This window comes from Aythya fuligula, chromosome 8 (assembly GCF_009819795.1).
Source record: "Aythya fuligula isolate bAytFul2 chromosome 8, bAytFul2.pri, whole genome shotgun sequence".
Lineage (NCBI taxonomy): Eukaryota > Metazoa > Chordata > Aves > Anseriformes > Anatidae > Aythya > Aythya fuligula.
The window spans coordinates 9611822-9628299 of NC_045566.1; the positions used below are offsets into that span (position 1 = coordinate 9611822).

The 16478-nt window shown below is 40.5% G+C and overlaps 1 protein-coding gene across 7 annotated transcripts in view; it reads right to left on the reverse strand.

Moving 5' to 3' along the window:
• The window catches only part of MAST2 (microtubule associated serine/threonine kinase 2), a 185671-nt gene that overhangs the window by 91970 nt on the left and 77223 nt on the right, over positions 1 to 16478 (reverse strand). For 3 of the 7 annotated variants that reach the window (XM_032192579.1, XM_032192578.1, XM_032192581.1), the window contains 2 exons: positions 12691 to 12722; positions 2892 to 3098 (listed from right to left, as the gene is read on the reverse strand). In XM_032192579.1, coding sequence (XP_032048470.1) covers positions 2892 to 3098; positions 12691 to 12722 — 239 coding nt within the window. Of the gene's footprint in view, positions 1 to 2891; positions 3099 to 5779; positions 6164 to 12690; positions 12723 to 16478 lie in introns of those variants that run through there. The other 4 variants (XM_032192580.1, XM_032192585.1, XM_032192583.1 and 1 more) reach the window with 3 other exon arrangements.

Sequence of the window (16478 nt, forward strand, 5' to 3'; positions counted from 1 at the left end):
ACTCAACTCTTCCCTAGATTGGTTAGGATAAAGGAAATTTCTGCTGAGATTTCACCTCACCTGCAGTACCAAAGAGGCCAGAACTAAGGGACCTGAACACTTTCACCCTTGTTACCACCAAGAAATGAATCCATTTCTAGAAGTATTGAAACTAATTTATCTCTTGCTGAGGGAGTTACAGGGTGTAATAATCTGTGAAACAGGGGGAAAGTTCATGTTGCTTTAGTCTCAAGGCCCCTCACTTCTAGGAGCAACTAAATCATGGCATCTTCTAAGCAACTTAATATCAAGAACTGCGGTAAATCCATGTTTTGATTAAATTAAAGGGCAAATATGGGTGTACAAAGACTCGCCCATATTTACTCAGCTCATAAAGAGGACCAGCTGTGAAACATGGCCTCATATTCTTCAGTAATTTGACTTCCTTGCTACCCCCAGAAGAACACAAGCCAGAACCCAAATATGAGACCCACTCCTTGAGTTTAATTTTGGACATCATTCTCTTTTCTTCCTAAAGATACACGACTTGAATTCCAACCCATGGTTGTATCAACTATAGCAATCTTCTTTCACCCGCTATCCATTTATTTTTGTTGTAATCGTGCCACCTCACATCTTTTATTCTTAGAATGTTTTACATTGTTTTCAATTTTGCAAAGCTTAGTATAAAATATTTTTGTTCTCAACTAGATTATTTCTTTCAGAAGCCAGAACTTGTATACTAGCTGTAGAACACACCTGATATCAGATGCACAAACAGCTGTTCATTTGTCCATTTAAAAATATTAAAGACACCATCCAAAAGAAGCAAGAAGGAGGAAAACTGTACAGATATTTGAAATGCAACACACTGATGGTAAAAAATGAGAAAACTAACTTGAAGCCATACACCTTTTAGTTACATTTCCCATCATTTTCTAGTATCATTTGCACAGCGATGGAAATGAACCACCGCCTGGCTAACCTGAGGGTGTTAAGCTGTGTAGATCAATGACAGCAATAACTTGCCAAGCTGAACCTTTGCTCTAAGCAAGCAGGAATGGCTATCGCTGGTACTGTAACCAAGTAAACACAGCTACAACAAAGAAAGGCAGCATAAACTAGGATCAAGAGCTGCACAGGTGAAAGCAACAAGGACAAAAATAAAAAGTTATTATAGTAGACATAAGCTCTTACAGAGAACCACGTCTCTGTGAATCATCAACCATTCAGCATTTAAAGAGCAGATGGCTGGAAGGTCCCCATATGTGAAAAATATCATCATCAAGAAGAGTCCATAGTAACAGCGAAACATAACTCGATATTATGACTTTTACATGAATTGTTCTTAAAGGTAAAATTATTCAATGACCCGTGTCTAAAGTCTGAAGACTGGAGCAGTCTCAAAGGAAAAAAAAAAAAAAAACTACCAAAAAGGCTTTGGAAAATCAATAATCATTAGATCCCCTCTCAAAAAGAGCTGTTCTCAACCTACTTTAACAGTAATCTAATTCTGATAATTAATTACTACTTACCAGACCATTAATTAGCCCCAGTGCTGAACAGCATTAAACCACATTTAATAACCCTTGTACAGGAACATTACCCAATACCAGCTTTTAAATAACAAAAATTCCTTTTAAATTATATTGGTGGCAATGACATTAAAACGTTAAGAGACAGCTCTTTAGTCGCTGCCCTTCCCCTCACTGCACGTGCTGCTGAAGTGAGCAGCACACCAAGAATTTTCACCACCTGCTGCCCAGCTTGCAGGGGAGGCAGCAGCAGGCTGGGTGACCACCTCTCTCCCTGGCAATGCACAAGAAGCCAAGTACAGGCACACACAACGCCTCTATCCTTTGCTGACAGCCTGATTTCCACTCAACAGATGTAATATACATTACTCTCCATTAGAGGGAGAGATGCCTAAAATAGCTAAACTTCACATTTTCTTGTTCCTCCTACTAGAGCTGGCCAGCAAGAGCACCCTCCCTCTGAAATAACAGCCTGCAATCAGGGGCGATTGCATTACCACTTGATGAGTAACTGAAATTTGACCAGCTATATCCACACTGCAGTATGCCAACTTCAAAACCAGTCCCCTGGCTCAAGTTTTAAGTAGGTACCATTTAGCTCAAGTTTCATAACTGCGCACGCAAAGATCTGTACCTTGTGCTAGGCTTTGTGACCATCTCAGTAGGTATCACAAGTGAATAAACCAGAGGTTTCCACCGGCGTCTTGCATGTTCCTTAACAGCACAGAGTAGAGCAAGAGCTACTCCTGAACATGAAGGATGTCAGCCAGGCTCTCAAACACCTTAGTACAAACTGAGCTGTCCTGGACTTTTTTTCAGTTTACAAACTCCTGTAGCCCGTATCTAAGCACAGTACCAACAAGCTTAAACTTACTCGTTATCCTTTGTGGACCCTGTGTTGCAGACAGCCCTCAGCCTGTTAGCTTCAGTAAGAAACTAACGAGGATTCACAGTGAAAAGAACAGAGTGCAGCAGGTTAGCACAGACCCACAATTCCAGGCAGAGCTTCTTAAGGACCAGACTCCAAGCTGTTTCACTTTAAAGTTGGTTTTCTTGACATCAACGATCCCTGTGAGGCACCACACAAGTTGCACACGCACACAGAAGCCAGCAAAAGGTTCAGCCGGGAATGTGCATGCACACTCAGGGAGACAGGACTCCATTCTTCCCTCTGCAGGGCCTTCAACTACAAATGAACTAAAAAATGTGTACAAACAAGCAACATCAACCAACACTACAAGGTTGGAGGTAAATTACACATTACTAGGCTCTCACTTCTGTTACGTATTATTCTCTTGAACTAGAAAGCTGTTAAGTTCATAAACGGTTACACCAACACCAAACTGTTAGAAATTCCTGGTCGATACCTCTCCTTACCTCCACTGAAAAGGATGGCTGTAGCATGGACTAGACGGATTGCTCTGGGCTTGTGAGTTCAGGTAAAATACTAGAGGAGAAGTAACAAGTGCACAGTCAGCACTAAATGGGAATTTAAGGTGCTGCAGACCTGGAGCAGATGTAGGAGAGAACATGTGCGGATGAACATCACTTCCTCGGCAGTGGGAGAACAAAGGAGAGGAGATTCTGACAAGGTACCACGGTAGAAAAAAAAATAAATCAGGGTCAATATCACATCTTCTGTTTATCACTTAAATACAAAGAAAAACAGCTTTCAAAGCACAACTTATATCTTCTTAATAAATGTAGTAAACTAAGTGGACAGAAGTCACTCAATTATCATCTAAACCACAACACATTTGTCAGTCAATACAGTACCTATTCAACATTATTTTCCCACTATGAAAAATCTTCTGAACTGGAATTATCCAAATCTCTCTCTTTTTTTTTTTTTTTTTTTTTTTTTTACAGTGATTCCCAGGCTTTCTGGATCACACGGCATTGTCAAACTTTTAGTTGGGAGAAATTAACAAAGCTGCCAATGGCGCCAGTGACTGACATGAGCCATTTGTATCACAGCCTTCACAGATTGCAATTTGGGAGCCATGGTTCCATACCACAGCTACGGCAACAACAAAAATACTTAATGAAAACATGAACCCTTAACTGGAGAACATTTAGCACTGAGAATGTCTTAAAACAACTAATTAAGCCAGAAAGCAGCACTGCAAAATGTGTTGATTCTAATTTAGCAGTGGGGAAACTGAGGCACAAAGATGTTAAGTGACCCAACCACAGCACATCCATGGTAGCATTAGGATTACAGCTGAGAAAATTGATTTCCAGCTCTGTGCTCAGCTCTGCGAACTATCCTGCTTTTGTAGAGTTAGCAGCCAACAAGTATTCTTACAAGCAGAGAGCACAGAAAATTTCTCTAAGTAGCTGCTTTTCAAGAAGCTGCAAACAGACTTGTATATAAATGTAAAAAAGTTTTTACACCTACTGTATTGAACTATACACGATGAGATGTCCTTCACTAGAAATAAAGTAAAAGTTAACTTACAAATATTGGTATTATAAAGAAATCATGGGTAACCAAAATAATGTATTATGAAATAAACATACACTATGAAAGCCTTTTGCCCAGATTCTTATACAGGGACAAGAAAACAGGTTTTGAGTTTTCAGATAAGAGATAAGCACATACTGAATATACTCCTATGTTGAATCTGTATCAGCTGAACATATCGGCTGTAAGTTCATAACTTCAGGCTGTCACCAAGTTTTAGGGCAGTGTTGCACCACTGATGAGCTCAACCCTTCAAGGGGTTATTTGAAAAAAATTAAACCAAGTGTTTTAGTACAACCATCCCTCTGGAAAAATTATACAGCTTATTACCTGGTTTGCCTGACAAGTGACATTTTGCTTCCTAAGTGGTGATATAACCACTCTTATTTTTTCAGCACAGGGAATCCAAATAGAATAATCAATGTGACCCACAAATACATCATCTCCAGTTGGAGTCCTTTGGGCTTTGCACATAACTATGTTCCAACCACGCAACGTTACAGAAATTGCAAAAGGAAATATATTAAGTATTTAACATCTAGATTCACCTATGATCAGTACCAGAAAATGCAAAGTTCTTAGATCTAATCCTCAAAACTCAATGCTTAAATGTACCGTGTACATCCCTATATGTAGGGAGTCACAAACTGCACAGGGTATTGTCCACATGTATGCTCTCTGGTATCACTGCACATTCAGCCTTTTCCTTTTTAAAATTTGGACAATGCTTAACAATGCAGTCCCATGCTATGCTTACCGTGTTTATGTTTTAAAACACAGCCTAGTGCCACCATATTTTTACAACTATAACTGATTTTGATTGAGCGATGAAAGAAGTTTCTATTTGTTGTACTTAAACATAAGCTTTCCCAAGCAAAAGGTAAATCTGGGATGTGCTTCAGCTTTTGTTTGGTATTCAGACATGCTATATTGGAAGTCCTGAAGTCAACCATGTCTGTTAATGTTCCCTGCTTTTAATTTCCTTCTGAATCCAAATACTTCTTATCAGTAAGCAACCTTTACATATTGGAAATCCTCCCCACTAGCAACCTCTGCTTAAACAGCTGATGAGCTTTACAGTCTGCAGACACAAAAGGTTAAGCCTGCCTCTTACCCTGCTCCTCCCTTCACTGTGTGACAGATTCATTTAACTTCCCCTACATATACATATAGCATTAAATATACAGCTTCCTTCATTTTAACTAGTAGAGATAATAATCAACATCATTACCAACATCATAAATAGCAATTTTCTATAGCAGATTTCAAAGCATTTCCAAAGGCTGCAGTACTAAAAAGGAATTCATTTGTAGGAATATGTGGCAATGTAAATAAAGATTTTTTTTTTTGCTTCAAATTTAAATTAAGAACACATTTGAAAACTTTAAGAAGATGGCAAAGGTAGCAAAGGTTTCATTAGAGTGGAGCCCTGTGACAGCTTTCTGGCAGATTATTAGAAGCACTTTTTATATTTATAAGAGTGATCTAACTAGAAAGACAGTTACAAACATTTAGTTTAACTAAATTAATGCTAGGTATAAAACTTAACCACAATGTACGCTATTTAAAAACATAGAAATATTGCTCTTTTTTAGGCTATACTTTATGGTAAATGCTCCACAGAAATAAAAGTTTAAAGTTCTCAAAATGAAATTTTGTGTACAGCCACATAAGCGTGACAGATAAAGTTCTAACAAATAAAAGCAACGTTTATTGGCACAGAATATTCTAGCTTGTTTTCTTCATAGTTTGCATTTGAAATGTTTAAATGAAATTTATTTTTCACAACAGTCCTTACTGGATCCGCAGAGATGGGGCTCCAAGCCTCTGTTTCCTCCGTTTCATCATTGTGCTGATGATACACTATGTTCCTTCCCAGAATAAGAGGCTTAAAGCCAGAAAGGAGAGCCCACTCTTATCACTCCAACACAGAGCAGAGAACAATCAGTGCAATCCCAAGCTCTTCGCGTACCCCCAGTGTCACAGAGACCTTAGGAGTTCGGTAATGGTCCAGATTAATCACACGGCTCGTGTCAAAAGCGTCATTATTTATATATTAAAAAAAAAAATCTTCTACAAGTCTATTTATAGCATCCAGAGAACGGAAACGAAGCCCACCAGTACGCAACGAAGGCACAGAAAAGTCAGAGAGACAAACCAACGACCTGACCTGCCAGGCAGACAGCAGCGTGCTCCTGCCACGCTCGGGCTTAGCGCTCAGCAAATCAGAGGCAAACTTTTCCTGGGCTTCAAGGAGCAGGAGCAGTCGCTCGCACCAAATCAAAAGGAAGGCGTAAAAGCCAACGGGAGCGATGGCACACTTGAAAGGATTCTGGCAGAAATCTCACATAGCAGCTGGCAACCTCACACTGCGATAGGAATAGAGTCACCGCTTCCACCCAAAGCCCTTGCAGAGTCATCCGCGGCACACGGAGCAGCTGTTCTCGACCGCCGAGCAAACACGTGAACCGGCCCTTTTCGGAAATCAATCCACTTAAGAACACGCACAACTTTATTCTTACAACATCCTCAGGCAGCTACCGGGCCACGTTTCAGCTGCAAATTTCATGGATTCTGGCACTGAAACGAGAGCAGCACAGAAGCAGCAGTCGCTGCGGCCAGGCGCTGGAGGAGGGCAGGGGCAGGGAATCGCCTTCCGTGGGATACAATGTTACTGGTACAATGCAAGTCTTGCAGTTTTTGTTTGCAAATGGTAATTGCAATCACCTCCAAATCAATACCACGCTATTACGGAAACCGCCATAAAGTAATGCCAAGTGTTCCTAAACTGTTATTTGTCCAAAAGTTCACTTTCCAAATAAAATTCCCAAATATGTAACACTTTAAAGGCTCTCCAAAATACAGCAATTCTCTTAAAGACCCTATTTAGGCATGTGAAGCCCGCTGCTGCTCTGAAGCGCTCGTCAATCAAGCCAGATTGCAGATGACAGCCCTTATCTGCAGCCCCTCCCATGATTCACATCGTAGCAGGAGTGCCCCGCACAAGCTCACAACCTCTCGACAGCCACGTCCCACCCGGGAAACAAATTGTCGGTCTCAAAAGTCAACCCCAGGGTGCCCGAGTGACTTTCCTTTCTTGGGTGGTTGTTCCTTCAACACCCAGAGCCACCCCCACACCGCCTCCAAGGTAAGAAAGCGCAGCAAGCAGTAAAAAGTACAAACACGAATTTGATGTTTCTCGTGTATAATTTTATTTTACTTATTAAATGAGTATTTGGATTAAAGAGTGGAAATTTGATAACAAAAGCTGCACAAAAAACTTTTCTCGCTTTGAAATCCTTGGCAAAAACCCTCCATAAACTCATCTCTGAGATTATAACATACGCAGAACACTAAAATCCTCCATATTCACTAATTCACTTCATTTATAAAAACAACACTTCCAAATTATTTTTAAAGCCTAAGGTACAAACAGCAATGTTCCTGCAGAGTCCTGCAGGAGGAATTCGGCACGTTCCTCCTCCAGAGCCAGCCCCACATATCAGTTTAGGAGCACCGGGTTATTTTTGATCTACTGCCTGTGAGCTGCTCCAGCACAGCTCAGAGGATGGAGCAGTTGGAATATAGCACCTCTCTCTCTCCTCAACTATAAAGATATCACAGGCAGAAAGCACTCAGCGAAGGCATTATTTCTTACTCTGTTTCCGGAGCCAAGACAGTACAGTGTGCACAAGTAGCATAACTCCTTTCCAGAACCATTTCTTTCCCCATTTCTTGTCCTCACTCGAAGCACAGTGCTTGCTCCTAGCAGGGCAATGCCATCGATCCCCAGCAGAAATGCTTACCCTCCAAGATGAACAGAAACTGGATGATATACTCCATTTCTCTGCAGATAGGGAGGAAATTCCCATGGCACCTGAGCACGGCAGGATAAAGGACATAAACCAGCATTAAAGCTCAGGGTGGGTTTTTTTCCTGCTATCAAATCTGGTGTTGTTTCCAAGGTCCAAGCATTACAGTTTAAAAAGAAACTGGTATAAAGTGGTATTCAGCACATCCTCCCAAAGCAATGCCTTGGTGTGTTTATGCGTTATTTTACCAACAAGAAGCTGGGTAAATTTAACACATTATTATGAAGAGTTGTTTAATGAAACTACAAAATGTCTAGAGCCACAGAGACTTGGTACCATCAAAAACGTGGGATTTTTTGGTGAAACAACTATTTTCACTGGATATGTTCTAGATTACAATTATTTTTAATGCTTCTTACGTCACCAAGTTCTTTGTCCCTCAGGCACGCACTTTAAAAGAAAAACTGTATTTAATACAGATGTTTGATGACAGGAAAAAAAAATTAAAAAGTCTTGCATCTGAAATTAAAACCGGTGTCACAAGTTTACTTTGCTGAGGAAATTACTATTGATGTAGATATAAACTGGGAAAGCGATATTTTCTTTTTATAAAGTGTTATGTTTGGACAGGACAAAGATCACAGCAATCCAATCCAGTAAACCTACCTAAGAGAACACGAGGAGTTCAAACAAACCTATGCTGTTCATAAGAAACCTTTATTGAGCAGGTCAATAAAGTTCATGTTATATACAAGTGGATTTATTAAAAATGGGATAGCGAACAAGAGACCAGATGGCTCAAATGCATCCCCAACTAGATTTAGTGACTGCTGATTAGCTGGGAGGCAATCAGAAGAAATAGTGAGCTGCACTATTGTGTTGTATATCCTGCAATCACAAAGAAAATCTGCACTTTACAGCCTGCTTTCTTGGAAGTGGCGTTGCTCTTACGCACACGAGCACGAGCACTTCATCATCAGCCTCGTCTTGCTGCGCGGTCCTCACCTTTGTCTTTCAAGTCTGGAATGTCTCTAGTGCACTTCACGTGCAGGTGCACATCAAAACCATCTGAAAGCTGCATCCATCGGTACAAAAACTCATCTCTGTACACACCGTGGCACCAAAACAAAAAACAAAAAACAAAAAACAGAGCAGGGTAATGGCTGCAAGTAATTAAACCGCTTCCGCTAATAGGAAGGAGATCAAAGTTTGGGTCTATCGCTTTGCATTCACTGTTTGATATTAAAGAAAATATTCATAAATGGTAATTATTTTTTGTGAACAAAGCACCAGAAAAACATAGCCAATACATTTATATGCATAATTTATTAAAGGAAAACTTTGAACTCAGATTATTGAGCCACACCAGAGACAGAATGCAACTACTTGTTCCTCTTCTAATACTTGCATTATTCAACCTCTTTGCAGCCTACAGCTCAGTTGGGCATAATTTCTTTTAGTGTTTTAAACGTGCTTAAAGTCTGTGTGTTTCTGTGGAAGGTTATACTGACAACAAATTGGTATCTAGATAATCAGGCATTCCTCTTAATGTCATCCTGCGCACAGTTCCCCCATCTTACTCACCCTGTGGTTATTATTTTAAGATTAGACTGCAACACCTCCAAGGGCAAAACCATCTTTTTACGTTGGGTTTGTGTTCCCTTCTGCTCATATGGAAGAAGAACTGCTAATCAAGAGACTTCACAAGCTCCATCCAACCATTCATTTGGTTCTGCTTTTACACATAACCTTCTTTATGTGGGAAAATTCCTCATTCTCTCCTGCCAAAATACTGAGATATCTCACTCCTCTTCTCTTCCTTTGTGCACGCAAGAGTAGGAACATTGTCCATGCCTACAATCAATTCCTGCACAAAACCAGAGTCAACTAATACAGACCCAGATAAATATGAAGCCACAAGTCAAATAAAGAAAAAGAAGTGTTGTCAGGAAGAGCTCACTGCTCAGCATTGGTGAGGCCACACCTGGGGTACTGCATCCAGTTCTAGGCCCCCAGTACAAGAGAGAGACAAACATGCACTGGAGAGAATCCAACACAGGGCCACCAAGAGGACAAAAAGACTGAAGCACGTCTCCTGTGACAAGAGGCTGAGCGAGATGGGACTGCTCAGCCTGGAGGAGGCTCAGGGGGATCTTATTAATGTCTATAAATACCTGAAGGGAGGGGGCAAAGAAGACAGAGTCTTCTTTCTTCTGCTCTTGTCCTTAGTGCCCAGTGCCAGGACAAGAGGGAACAAACTGGAACACAGGAGGCTCTGTCTACACATCAGGAAGCACTTCTTCACTGCGTGGGTGAGGGAGCACTGGCACGGGTTGCCCAGAGAGGCTGTGGAGTCTCCGTCCTTGGAGATCTTCAAAAGCTACCCAGACGTGGTCCTGAGCAGCCTGCTCTGAGTCGCCCTGCTTGAGCAGGGGGTTGGACCACCCAGCCTCCAGGGTTCCAACATCAACCCTTCTGTGATTCTGTGAATAATCAAGTCTTCCTTCCACTTCTGGTTTGCTGGGAAATAATGACTTCCTCCCCAGATGTGATCTTTTTACAGTAGTTAATGTATCCCAGCCTCCTGACTAGCGCACAGAGAAATGCTGAGTGCCTATATATTTCTATATAATACAATTAGTCCTGAACTGCTACAAAGGCTGGAGTTTCTGCAGAAAATGGATGCACCTCTTGAGGATTTCTGGCTCCAAGCCAGAGGCTTCATCCATCTGTCAATTTCTGCTTCTCCTCCTGTCAGTGAAGCAAAGTCAATGAACGACAGTCAATGACTCAGGACCTAGCTACATCCATAAATATCCCTATCATTAGCCACAGTAGAATACCTTTTCAAAATAAATTTTGTTTTCAGAATTTATTTTTCATATGATGTTCACTATTAAGTTGATTCAAGCAGAAGAAAAGCCTCCAAAAGAACTGAGAAATGCCGACAGTATGTATTTTAAGTGCACATTATTAGACCACCCTTTTCGACAGAATGGTTGAATAAATTCATAAATATGTTTATTTTATTTATATATACACACATACACCATAATTATTGCCTTTTTTGATATAATTTTCTACGATTCCTGATTCAAAGACTAACAGTGGATTTTATTTTTTTAAATCAAATACTCTAATACTGGAATATCTGAATCAACTCCATAGGACCTGCTTCAACGAGCCCATATGCTTATCATCAACACAAATATGCATAAGCCACAATGCACTACTGACTTCTGAAATAGTTATACTTTTCAAACAAACAAAAAAAAATCATTTGGTAGAATTGACAACAGAATCTATGATTCCAGAAAATACAAATAATCAACTAGATAACAAGTTCAACTAACCGAATACATTTCAATTCTCCCTAGACTTTTAGTCTCACTAGTAGCTGCAACCTTGTTTAAAATTTATAGCCTGGATCTTCCCGACACAGGTTGCTGAATTTCTTCACATAATGATGGCTTAAAAGGCATTAACTTGTGGAAGAAAACTAAAGTATAGTAATAAAAACTAAAGGTGTTAAATCAGTGTAGAAAGAAAACATTCAGTCATTCAGTTTAGTTACTACTAAATAAAATGTTACACATCTGAAGGATTTCATTTACATCTCAAATATTTCAAAGGTAAGTGTATGTGTAGTTTAGTGTCATACCCACCTCCAAACTTGAATGAGGGAAGGGAAAATCTCTGGCATCGTCAATTTCAATTCCAAAACTTTTGTTATAAAAATATCTAAGTTATATTAAATAAACAAACAAAAACCCTGTTGGTAACTCACTACTCCAGCAATTTTTCAAAGCACCTTCACAATCTTAAACTCCTGAACATCACCATTCTTACAAATCTAGCAAATATAGCTAAACCAGCCTTTAAGGCATGCTGATATATATATATAAATAAATAAATAAATAAATAAAAGCTATCAGAGTTTCATGTTCTTTACCTAACTCACTGAGTGTTTCACCACTGTCATGTGAACTAAGTAAAAAGGTTTGGTCATACCCCATTTAAAAGAAAAAAAAAAAAAGCCCTTTTGATCCGTTGTATTGTTCAGCACTGAATTACTGGCACTACACAGCATTTTCCAAATGCTGCCTCTTATACAAAGGAGAGAGCTCACATTAAAAGATTGAAAGTTTTTTCTCATTAAAACCAGAAACCTGAGGAAGAAAGGTTATATGCTTTTGTGAGCTTTGTCTAGTATACAAGCTTTGGGAAGCAATTTTAAATCATAATGCAACAGCAGCCAGTTCAAATGCCTTCTCTTTTATACAATGCAATCAATAATGCAATTTGTTCCACCACAAATCTGTAAGTATAGTAACAGCTAAGTTCTCCTACTATCACTGAAACATTCGCTAAAATTTTTAAGCACCTTGTACTAGAACAGAAATATATATATATATATTTGTTTAAACTTAATTTTAAAAGCCTACTTTTTCCAACATTTGCTACTTTATTAAAATATCTCGATTACACTGACTGCTCCACAAGCACCTGACCCAGGAATACGTATGGGGATTTCTGTCCACTTGGACTGTTTGAAGAGCAGCAATCGAAGTTGTCCTCATCACATAAATAATAAGTGACTGCCGTGGAGTCACTTGAGGGATGTCAGTGCAAGCAACACTCAACACCACAGCTACTTCCATATGGGGGTCAACTGAAGCTGGTAATTACAAGTAAGCTTACACTACTCCTATCTTTCCTACTATACTTAAGGAAATGAGCAGGGGTTTAATCTCTGAGAAATGCAAGCTGTTGCCATGTGTATGACTGATTCTGTCAGAGGAAAGAGAGTTAGCTGCCTGTTTATATGACTTCCACAAGGGAACAGCTATATGTGTTCAAAACAAAGAAGCATCAAATAAAGAATAGCTCTACTTACAAGCTTCCTCTTCTAGGTAGACTGAGCTCCTTCTGGAAAACAGAAAGAAAACGGAGAGTTAATTTTACATGCTAGTACGTATTACCCACCTACATATCAGCGAATGGACAAGGCCTTGAGAAAACAGCGGTTTGCACCCAAGCAGCAGGATCGAGGGAAGCCTTGGGCTTTCAAGGCAAGGGTTTCACTTTGTGCTGTGATTCTGTGTAAGCCAGCAGCAACCCGGCTGCAAGCCCTGGCAGCCAGCAGCCCGCAGCAGCCCGCGGCCCGGCGCCACCAGGTGGCAGCAGGCGGCCGCGGGCGGCAGGGGGCAGCGGGAGCGCGGCGGGGTCCCGGAGCCCTCCCTCAGCCAAACCCGGGGCGAGGAGAAAATCAGTCCCTTTCCTTGTCAGTCCCCTCGGAAAGCCAGTGCAGGCTGTGCCTGTGCCGTGCCAGCGGTGGGCAGGGGGCAGGACGCCTGAATGAGGCCTTAGAGGCGGCCCCAGGCAGGTTCTGGGGCTGCTGAATTTCGGCTTTTCGCACCAAAATGACAAGTACGGGGCCAAGTTCAGTTCCTGGCTTCCAGGGTGCTGACCTAAGTGATGTATTTTTCTTCCCCCAAAAGAAAAAAAAAAATATATATATATATATTTTTTTTCCACTGAATATTGAAGACAGTCAATGGAAAAAAATCCATAAAATTTGGTAACCACTTCTCCATGTTTAGATACGGCATTGACGTAGATTTAAATGATTAATAAGGCTACTGACAAACCATCAGTACTGTTTTGCTAAGTCATATACAGGACACCAGTTCAAGTTTTTCAAAGGTACCAAAAATTCACAGCTACTAGAACTAAAAAAAAAAAAAAAAAAGTCCAAAAACCTGCTCCTCTTATTTTCCAGTCTGAGTTCTCTAAAGTTGGAGATTTCGTTGCAGCTTAACAGCACCGAGCAAATTTCATGTGTGAATTATCACAAGCCTGACAGCTTACAGCATCAAGAAATAAATTCCTGTCATCAGACAAACTTGTCAAGATCTAATCAAAACATTTCAAGTATGTAAGATAATAAATCATTAGCATCGATAACAGGTTGTATGTTTTATATTCTGAAAGGTACTGCTTCCACTCTCATTTGTTCGAAAGAATTAAAGTTTCCAACTGTGAAGTCTACATGGCGATGACTGCTCCCTGCCACTGCAAATGGAGAAATCCATATCATTATTCTGTGCCTTACACTGTGCTATGTTTATGTACACTAGACATGCATATATATGTATTATCTCTCCTGCACCATGTGGGCAGATGTTTTTCATTTATCCCCTTTAAAGAAGACCTAGCAGAACAAAGGTGCCTAGCAGGGCGTGCCTCTTGGAGCCAAACGCTGTGCTTCCATTTCTTCCCAAACAACCTGCCCCAGAAATTCTCCAACTGGATGCACTCAGCTCTGAAATTTCACGGTACTGGCTGAAAAAGGAAAACAGCGACCTTTAAGTCTCTGTATCTGCCTTCTAATTTTTGAGCCTTTAGGTTCATGTTTACAAGCTGTGCTCTGGTCATGAGGGCTGAAAGAGATAACACTCCTTTGTAGCAGCGAGGCTCCAGTAATTGGGACTCTGACATACAGACAAAATACCACAGGAATCCTCATCCAGTAATTGGAGTGGACGAGCCTTTTCTTTCCTCTACTGCACATTTGTTTTACTCGCATGATAAAAGCTTTAACACTCCCTCTATTATAGCTGCTTCTGGAATAAATATACACAAGGTTAAAAGGATTTGGGCTATGGTCATGAAATCATCTTTTTGAAATCTGTGATCAACTGAGTTTCCAAATAAAGAAGAAAAAGTACCACCAGATGACATCTCAATGCGAGTGAACTATTATTCTATCCATGTAGCAATCGTTTTCACTCCATACCCCCACCTTGACAAATACAGTGCAGCTGTGGGATCAATAGGCAGTAGTTCAAATTTAATACCTCTGTGCTCTAGACAACAAACAGCACAATCAAAGCAATCAATTTTTATACCTGTTGTTCCACTATGCCTCATCTCACATTAGTCTTAAAATCCCCTTCAAAAGCCCTGCCAGCCGTGCACCAAGCTGTGCCCACTGCCCCAGCACTTTCCCTTCCCTCTGGAGAAGCACCAAGCCCGCACCCTCCCAGCTCTTCACCTCCTTTTGCTTCTCCAAAGCAGATCTGGTAGCAACACTGCTTATATCCTCTGAATTAAATCGTGAAATGGTGGAACTGAGGCCAAAGCATCAGAGCTGGAAATTGCATGATAGTGAGCACCAGAATTATCAGCTTTGCTCCTCCTGAATCACCAGTGGGTTGGTGTCTACAAAAGACACCTCTCAGCAAAGAAGATGACAGACAATGCCTGGAGGTGGCAACAAGGAGGGAGCAGACCGCAGTCAGAACTGATGCCCTGGTTCAGGACGCTTCCTAGGGGCTGCTGCCTCTCAGGAGAGCATCACAGATCTCCAAGGCAGGAGTGGACAATGAAAATGCATACCAGGGAAGAGGACGTGTTCACATGGGGGAGACTCAGCTGGATCTTGAGATGGCTTAACAGTTTAATGCGTGCAACGGGACCAATTGAGAGTTGAAATCTAAAAATGATGGGGTAATTGCAAATATGTGAAGTAGCTCTACAAAAACGCTGATTAAATAATTACGCAAAATATAAGAGAAAAGTCCAACCGCATTTCACAACTACCCTATAAAAGCAAAATTCTGCTCAGAAGCAGTTTTATAATACAGACTGTTTTAGATACCAAATGATGAGGGAGGAGGTGTGATTTGACTGGCTTCCACCCACTCCACAGAGGAGTCTGGCATTACATGTCCCTACATCCTTTAAAAATAAATCCTATTTAAAGACGTAAGATAACCAATAAAAGAGAGCTGAGCTGTGATCGCTTGGTCCAAAAAACTATTTACAAGGCGCAGATGTAACCCCTTAAGTAAACATGCTATTTAATCCTAAAGGCATTTCCATACTGGAGCACCCTTCCAGTGAGAATGACACATGAACATTGGGGATTTCGGCTGGCCTTTTCCACCAGCACACCCGCTTCCCTCAGCACTTTATCTGCCTGCCCCTGTACACATCACCAATATTACTCCAGCCTGCCTCCTTGCTGCCTGCCCTGTAGGTTAACAAAATAACCCTCTAAGTAGAGCTGCACTTCTTACATTTGACTTACACGCAGTGATATATAGCATAGGAATATTTTAAAACATTGTTCCACTTTATTCACAAGGAAGTTTTGGAAGTGGGAACAAATAACCACTTTCACAGATCCTACGTCACTAAAAAATAAGAAGCATATTAAATCTTGCAGTGCCCAAACGACAACAACAGGCTGTTCTGAGTTAATCTTTGCATCAGTTCCGTATTTCAAGGCACAGTTATTAAACATGCAACCTGATCTCTACATGACAAAAGAAGCAGAAGATTTTCCAACACCTAGTTAAAAATGAATCTTGGGAAAGAAATAAGGCATCACAGAATTATCAAAAGCTGGGTCTGATACCCTCCTTCAAAAGAGTTCCTTATATTTGTTTCCTCCTATCTTACCATCTCAAATAATGTAGATATAAAACCTGTTAGAGGCTGTAACACACTGCAGTTCAGGTTTCACAATAAAACTAGATCCTCATTGGCACTATTATTTTTCAGGCAGCAAGCCTGAAGCTAAAACAGAAAATATATTTGCCATTTTAAGAGGTTTTTTTTGTTTACATAATATATAGTTTAGTGTATATATCCGAAAATGTATTCTATAGTGACCTC